At 41.7% G+C, this 8,865-nt stretch overlaps 1 protein-coding gene across 1 annotated transcript in view; it reads left to right on the top strand.

The window, feature by feature from the left end:
- The first annotated feature begins 1,958 nt into the window (after positions 1-1,958).
- Positions 1,959-8,865, top strand: part of LOC310847727 (uncharacterized protein) — a 38,299-nt gene continuing 31,392 nt past the window's right edge. The window contains exons 1-6 of the mRNA XM_083745786.1: positions 1,959-2,175; positions 2,782-2,926; positions 4,531-4,575; positions 6,510-6,637; positions 7,579-7,709; positions 7,801-7,955. Coding sequence (XP_083601912.1) covers positions 1,990-2,175; positions 2,782-2,926; positions 4,531-4,575; positions 6,510-6,637; positions 7,579-7,709; positions 7,801-7,955 — 790 coding nt within the window. The 5' untranslated portion in view covers positions 1,959-1,989. The remainder of the gene's footprint in view (positions 2,176-2,781; positions 2,927-4,530; positions 4,576-6,509; positions 6,638-7,578; positions 7,710-7,800; positions 7,956-8,865) is intronic.

Here is an 8,865-nt window from a genome sequence, read left to right as displayed (position 1 = left end):
ACCTGTGTGTAATTCCAGTTGAACTGTATTTTGAGTAGACATTAGTATGGGGCTGCACTGTAAAACTACCACCCTTAACATACTTATAGTGCAGCCCATATCATGTCTATTCAGCGTTGTTGAATTCAAAGCAGTTTACTTCCAGATAAGTGGATTTCAGCCTTACTAAGGAATATGTCTCATTGAAAACAGTGGGAGTTGCTTCCTTTAAATGAACAGATATGGGATTATGCTGCAAGGCTGAAATCCTATGTACAATTACCTGGAAGTAAGTCCCATTGAAGTTACTCAGTCAGACATCTCAAGCTACAGTGTGAGACAGCCAGTGTGGTGTAGTGGTTAAGAGTGGTAGTCTCACAATCTGGGCAAGCGGTAGTCTCATAATCTGGGGAACCGGGTTCGCGTCTCTACTCCTCCACATGCAGCTGCTGGGTGACCTTGGGCTAGCCACACTTCTCTGAAGTCTCTCAGCACCACTCACCTCACAGAGTGTTTGTTGTGGGGGAGGAAGGGAAAGGAGAATGTTAGTTGCTTTGAGACTCCTTAGGGTAGTGATAAAGCGGGATATCCAATCCAAACTCTTCTTCTTTTTCTTCTTCTTCACAGATGGAGATGCTTAAATATTTCAGTTCAATTGATTTGCAGATTACACCCTTTAAGTATTTCCCTAGGGTTAAATAACCACCTACTTTTTTCATGCAAGTCATCGCATGGGTGTCTAAACGAAGAACAACTGTTTTGACTATTGGACACACTTGTATGAATCACCACTTTCTCAGTGTTATTACTTCAATGAGTTGCGGGTACAGGTTGAAAGCACACAATTCAGGGTTGTAGGGCAAGAAATATGGGCCTATCTTTATAGCCTTCTGATAGTAAGTTCTTGTGGCACATAGACTCCTTGCTTATTGAAACACGTGGTGCGACTGGAAAGCAGATCTTTTGCTTGGAAGATATCTTTTAGAGCACAGAGATGAGTTGTTACCTGCCTTGGAAGTTATGGCATGAAGGAACCGAATCATGTTGGCTACTTTTAACAAGTTGGATGTTGGAAAAGTAGCTTGCAAGAGTCAGGACATGGGCTTATATTACATTTCCAGTGAAACACATTCATAGAAATGAAGCAAACACATCAAAGGATTGGGAGACCTAATGTAAAAATCTTCCTCTGTCACTGGCTTATTATATGGTGTTGGACTCATTATTCTAGTACCCTTTCAATCCAAACTACCTAATAGGCTCGAGGTTGCCCACCAGTGATCCAGATGTCAGACAACAGGAGGTAGGGGATGATCCTTGAGCTGGCACCAACCCTCAAGGAAGGACTAGAAATACTGTGAAATGGTTTATCCTCTGCCGATTCCCATCATGAGAAAGATATAATTGATTATCAAGTATTAAACACAGCTGAAAGGTCTACCAAACCAAGAAGGAAGTACTCTCCATGTTCAGATCACTTGGTGTGGATTGTCCAACAAGGTGACCAAAGTTTATGTTAGTCCCCAAACCAAATCTGAATCCAGATTGAAATGAATCTATATGCTCAGCTTTCACCTGAGATTAAAATCTGTGACCTGTAAGAAGCCAAGGGAAGCTCAGTATTCCAACTGGGTGAAGGAGCTCCTTGTGAATCCTAGAATGTGATTCATAACCATGGAATGTATACATAATTTTCTGTAATTGATATCCAACATACAGTGAAGTTTCACCCTTACTCTAGTTAATAAACTCTCTTAATTAAAGCCGATCAAAGGCTAGATGAGATGGTAAACTGAAAATTTTCCTTCAGGGCTTCTTCAAGTCAAGTATTATGAATGGGGTGATTATTATGGGAGAAACAGCAAATGACGTTGCAACAGGAGGCTTATGCAATAGCAAGTGTGAGCTTGTCATCTCCCTGACTATTGGTTACAGCAACTATTCTTGGAAGAATAAAAGGAGAAGGTGTCACAAGACATCTCAAGCCACAGCTCTAGAGACGCTACCACCATGGTATTCACAACAGAGAAAACGGCAAGTCTCACTTTCCAGATCGTGCAACTATGTGCTGGCTTCTGTCTGGTTTATGTGGTGATTAAATCCACCCAGTTATATTTCAAGAGACAAAAATTGCTCAAAACTTTGGAGAGTTTCCCAGGTCCTCCCAGCCATTGGCTCTATGGTAATATCCATCAGGTAAGCAAAAAGATACAGTATATGTAAGTGGACAATTGAGCTTGGAAAAAATGCTAGATTTGGGTGAAATTTGGGTATAATGGGGACACCGTTTGACTTGTGTTTTAAAGACTTTTAAATTGATCTCTTTTAAATGTATTTTTATTAAAGATTTCTTGGTTTAAAAAATATGTGCAATGTCTCTTTTTTCTGCAGGTCAGTTTCATTTGTTGAGACATTAGTGTTACATTAGGAAGAAAAGGGGGGAAGAGGTGGAGGGGGGGCATGGTGGGTGGGGGTGGGGTCAGGTGACGATGTTTCTATTTTAAATTGGTCCCTTACATTACTGGAATAGTTGTTTATGAGTGGTTGTGGCTTCCCTGAATCTATCAAACAGAGAGGCTTCTTCAAACACTAGCAAGCATTTATGAAAAACAACACCTGTATACAGAGAGACTGGGCATGGAAACTGGCAGACCTCTTTGAGATGTGCTTGGTACCCCATTTATTTCCTACTGAAGAGAATTAGGTAGATGAAAGGTCTCAAATCATTTCCCCAGCTTAGGTCACATGTCACACTTGAAAGAGACGGGAGTGCAACTAAAAATGGAAATCCTATCACTGCAGATCACCAGTCATGCAGAGGACCAGAACATGATGGAGAAGTGGGCTGAAAAATTCCCTTACGCTTTCCCCAGATGGTTTGGGGGTTTTGTTCCTGATGTAATTATCACTCACCCTGATTACGCCAAAACTTTTTTTAGCAGAAATGGTAAGTGTGTTTCATTGAGGATAATTCATTTTTTATATGTAGGGTGGCCATTTGTGCATCAACAAAAATTAAGAGATGCATAAAACTTGCATGTGCAACTTTAGAAATAATTACTATAATTTAAATAGAAATACATTTTGCCATAGTGGGGGGAAATTGTGACCAGGTAAATTATGTGTCTGCTCAGTCTGCTATCCGGGTGCCAACTAATTGCTAACTTCCTGCTCTCCCTTCTCAAGATTCTTTGTCCTTAAACCACATTTCGACCAGAGAGCTGCTTAAACAGAGCTTGCTTTCAAATAGAGAACTATCCTCTGTAAAGGTCCACATGGCCACTTTATTAATAAGTTTTTAATGTTTGTTGTTTTTTATTATGTTTTTAGTATTTTGTTGGAAGCTGTCCAGAGCGGCTGGGGAAACCCTGTCAGCGGGGTGGGGTAGAAATGATAAAATTATAATGTTGTTGTTGATGATGCACCTATAGATATAAAATGTTCTAGAGAACATGCTCCAGACTCTGCTTCATTTTATGAACATGTGTCTATAATACTAATACTAATACTAATAATTAATTTATACAGTAAACACCCCATTTATGCACATTTAATATGTGTGCAACTGTGCACATGCACACTGCACCGAACCCGGAAGTAACCTGAGAATATCACAAAACGGTCACAAATGGGGTGGTGTGGAACGGGGTGTTTGCTGTTTCAAATGTACACAATTTCACTTAATTGCGCAATGCCTTGGAATGTAACCTCCATGTAAATGGGGTGCTTGTGTGTGTTTTGCCTGTACCCTACCTTTCCCCCTGATCAGTAAGTTCAAGGGGGCTTACTGATGAAAACAAAAACCTATATGAATCTTAATCACAGATAAAAGATTTTTAAAACCTTCATGTGGTTAGAATAATGGATGTGGAATTGCCATGATAAGGAAATGTCTCACAAGGCAAAGAATGAAAGGTCTATAGTTTCTTGTGGTATCACAGAAGAGGAATGCCACAGGCCTTAGACATAGCTTGTCATAGCACATAAAGGTAAAGGTAAAGGTACCCCTGCCCGTATGGGCTAGTCTTGCCAGACTCTGGGGTTGGTGCACCCATCTCACTCAAGAGGCCAGGGGCCAGCGCTGTCCGGAGACACTTCCGGGTCACGTGGCCAGCGTGACAAAGCTGCTCTGGCCAGAGCCAGAGCCGCACACGGAAACGCCGTTTACCTTCCGGCTAGTAAGTGGTCCCTATTTATCTACTTGCACCCGGAGGTGCTTTCGAACTGCTAGGTTGGCAGGCGCTGGGACCGAGCAGCGGGAGCGCACCCCGCCGCAGGGATTCGAAACCGCCGACCTTTCGATCGGCAAGTCCTAGGCGCTGAGTCTTTAACAGCGCCACCTGCGTCCCTGTCATAGCACATACATACATCTAAATAATACGGATTGCCATGCTAACATGTGTAAATTTTTGTGAAGTTTACTATGTCTCTCATCTTTTCATTTAAAAAAACCACAACAGATTTCCAACATGAGTGCTGAAAATGTTAACTCTTGCTGTAAATTTAAATTTGCGACACTGATTGGTATGTTTGACTTTTCTAATTTTCTAGATCCTAAAGCTAAAGATGTCTATGACCCCTTGATTCCTTGGATTGGTATGTGTACGAGTTACTTGTCGACGCATCGTTGTCATTTACAGAATACAAGGGCGTTACAATCTTAACTGTCACCCAAGCCTTAACTTGATTTAATTTCAAAGAGTTTTAATTCTCCTTTCAGGAGGAATGGCTGGGGAAGTGAAGCATTCCCCTCTCGACAGCTGTGTCACCACTGCTTAGGAGTATGGTACCATGGTATGGGGCATGGTGATGGCATTGTTTGAGTTCGGTGGGTGTTTCTGCTGGTCTGGGTATGCAGTATGAACTTTACTGCCCCGTGCCTTGTCCCTATCCCAGTACTGTCCCACATGACAAAGATTTTAGTCATATGGTACTGATTTTATGGGCAGTTGCACCTAGGTTTGTAATGTGCTACTTGTCTAAGGGATGAATTTAAGGATTATCCCATATAGCCCAATGGTTGCCATCAATTTGATCTGAATTAATTTTATAATGAAATGATTTTAGAATGTTGTATTATTTTATTGTTGTTAGCCACCCTGAGCCCAGCTTCGGCTGGGGAGGGTGGGATATAAATAAAGTTGTTTATTATTATTATTATTATTATTATTATTATTATTATTATTATATCATGGCACCGCAACCTAACATTAGCTAATACCAATCCATTCATCTCTTTTCCCACATTTTAATAATAATAATAATAATAATAATAATAATAATAATAATAATAATAATGATATAATAATACATTTATTGTCATTGTACAACCTGTGTACAATGAAATTAAACGAGCCTCTCCCCCCAAAACACTCAATCTCTTATTCAACAACACACCATCTTGCAAGTCAATTTTGCTATGTTATTTTTCATTCAACAACCTAACAGCCAATGGATAGAAGCTATTTTTTAGCCTGTTGGTACGGCTGATTATACTTCTATACCCTGCCAGAGGGTAGAAGATTAAAGAGGTGATGGCCGGGGTGTGAGTCATCCCTGAGAATTTTTCTCGCTCTCCTAAGGCAATGATCCTTTGCGATGTCATTTAGCGGACTCAAGGGACAGCCCATGATGCATTTTGCATAGAACATAATGGATTTATGATATTTGGTATCTCTTCTCTCTGCAATTTTTTGTTTCATAGCTCTTATTGGTATTTTGATGACAAACCTAAGTTTCTTTCTTCTGACATTTCCTACATCTCTTGTTATTGCTGTTACATAGTTCTTGGAGTCATTGGCTTTTCCCCACTGATGAATTCTATAGTAATTAAACAGTGTTCCACAGATCAGTGGGAGGTTCTTGCTACTTAGTACTATGCACTGCATAAAGGTGCAAAGGAAAACAACATTTTCTTTATGTTAATGAAGTTGACTAGAATCAATCTGTGAATATGCCACAGCCCACAGATTGCTTTCTTAGGCTGCGATCTCATGCACATTTCCCATGAGTAAGACCCACTGAACACTTTGAATTATGGTGCTGGAGGAGAGTCCCATTGACTGCAAGAAGATCAAACTTCTCCATTCTGAAGGAAATCAGCCCTGAGTCCTCACTGGAAGGACAAATCCTAAAGCTGAGGCTCCAACACTTTGGCCACCTCATGAGAAGAGAAGACTCCCTGGAAAAGACCCTGATGTTGGGAAAGATGGAGGGCACAAGGAGAAGGGGATGACAGAGGATGAGATGGTTGGACAGTGTGCTCGAAGCTACCAGCATGAGTTTGACCAAACTGCGGGAGGCAGTGGAAAAAAGGAGTGCCTGGCGTGCTCTGGTCCATGGGGTCACGAAGAGTCGGACACAACTAAACGACTAAACAACAACAAACATACTGAGCTTTGCACTGTGCAAATATCTTTGCAAGAGGATTTGAAAAATCAAAGGGGACAAATCATGGCAAGAGTGGGTGTAATAACATGAATCCTTTGCTATGTACACGCTAACTAGTCTATTGCTATTTGTACCCATAGGGAGAGGACTGCTTGTCTTAAATGGACCCAAGTGGCACCAGCACAGGAGATTGCTAACACCAGCTTTCCACTATGACATTTTGAAACCCTATGTGGCACAAATTGCAGATTCGGTCAAAGTTATGCTGGTAATTAACCTATTCTCACATTGCAAAAGAAATGATATTATAAATACTCAATTCTGTATCAGTTATTACTGGGAAGAATTACCCCAGTCCAGTTTGTGTGTGTATTCAGCCAAATGGTAGCATGTCATTCAATGGAGACTATGCCTTATCACTTCCATCAGTTCTGTGCCCAGGCACCTTAGACATGACCCGCATTCCTCCACATGGTTGCCAGCAGAGAAGTCTGTCTTTGCTTTGAATTTCCAAAGACTCATCTGCACCATGTGTATTGCATGATTCCCCCCCCAATACATTTCATATAGAGTGCAGTAGCAATTTGTGCACAAGTAGCCCCATGGTCATACTGAAACATAGTTGCACAAAAGAACCTAGAAATCTGTTGCACACATATATAATGAGAACTCAGCATATTGCATTTTTAAAGCATTAGGAGTTGTATCCCATGAGATTACCTTACAGTGCTCCTGACATGATATATATTATCATAGCAACCACCAGTCACACTCATCTGTGGCACAAATCCAGTGGCATTGCTGTACACTAGTGCACAGGTGCATGGCTTGGTGCATGTTGCACAAGGGCACTTCACATTGCTACACAGGTGCAATGAAACTGAAGAAGGGATTTGGGAAATATCAGATATGATGCTTTCAAAGCACTTCCACCTTTAAGGAAAAGATACAGAGCTTTCAGGCGGTGGGTGGTACTCAGTGGAGTGCAAAAGCAAATATTCTGCCTACACAAGGATTTCTCCTAGGGCAATGGAACATTCTCATCCTCTCCACCCCTGCCTTAAATTCCCCTAACCATTTGTAGCAGACTTGGGGATGATTCAGAGAATGCACAGGGGGAGGTGAGTAATCGTTGTTCTAGCATGATTATTTACTTGAATGCTGCCCAAAGCAAGCAACTTAAGCTTCCTCACCTGTTTCTCACATCAGGATAAATGGGAGAAGCTGATTGCAGAGGACCCCGCAAAGTCTTTGGAGATGTTTGACCATGTCAGTTTAATGACTCTTGACAGCATCATGAAATGTGCATTCAGTTACAAGAGTAGCTGTCAGACGGACAAGTTAGTACTGTCAAATTAATACTATTGAAGGTTCTTGGTGGCATGGCCCATATCTGTTTGTCTGAAATATTCCATTTTTCTTTTCCTCCAGAGAGCAGGATTATTATGTCAATGCTGTGCAAGATATGACTCTCCTAGTGTTTCAGAGAGTCACCTCAGCATTTCTGCGGAACCAGCTCATCTATTCATGCACCCCGTCAGGACGGCGCTTTAAGGAAGCCTGCAGCTTGGCACATCATCATACAGGCATCTTACAGACATTGGCAGATTCGTCTCTTCTTCCTATGCGAGCTTTACTGAAATGGACTACTATAAGCAAGTCCTTTGGTTCAACAGGATATCTAACTGATAATGAGTGGCATAGGAGCCAACTCCTAAGAGCTTCCAGTGAAATCTCTGAGGGGGCTCCCCCACCAAATAGATAGGCATCGCCATTCAAGTGGTGTGCATGAGCCACATCATGTGACTGATTATGTGCAGCGGGGCTTACCTGTTGGCGCCCATGGTAAGTGGTGCCGAAGGTGGTCCCAACTGTGCAAGAGCTAATAGTTCTGTCCTGTATCCATTGCTTGATGTTGAAAATCAGTAGTGTTGGGATTCAAGCAAACCTGCCTGAGAGCATCTAAGCTGGAAGTTCTGGAATCTCTTCCTCAAATACTCTTTTGTACAGGGTCACTAAGTGCAGGAAAAGGGTCTCTGCTGGTGTTCAAGAGCACCTCTTCACTGTTCCTTTATAAGTTCTCCTCCAAAATTATGCAGAAAGACAACTCAACCTTTGCAACCAGTATAAATTATGCAATTTAAGGACACTGCCATATTTTACTTCTTTTGCGTAATTTACACTGCAATCCGGTACATGTCTACTCAGAAATAAAACCCATGGCATTCAATGGGATGCTATCAGGTAAATGAATATAAGACTGCAGCCTTATTTTCCTTCTGGTACTCATGGGACAAGCCCTGCTACTCCTTGATACACACCATGACTATCTAGCACCCTCTGTGCTTCTTCAGAGGCTTCGGTGTCCAGGGAGATTATCTGCAATCAGATGGCACCTGCTAAATTACGATTGGACCTAATGCAACATTTTAGGGTGCAATCCATACCCTCATGCTGGGAGAGCTGGATGGGACAGAGGCCTCCCTCTACCCTTGG

Source organism: Podarcis gaigeae, assembly GCF_964106915.1.
Source record: "Podarcis gaigeae genome assembly, chromosome: 6".
NCBI classification, from domain to species: domain Eukaryota; kingdom Metazoa; phylum Chordata; class Lepidosauria; order Squamata; family Lacertidae; genus Podarcis; species Podarcis gaigeae.
This window is presented reverse-complemented; position numbering and strand designations above follow the sequence as displayed.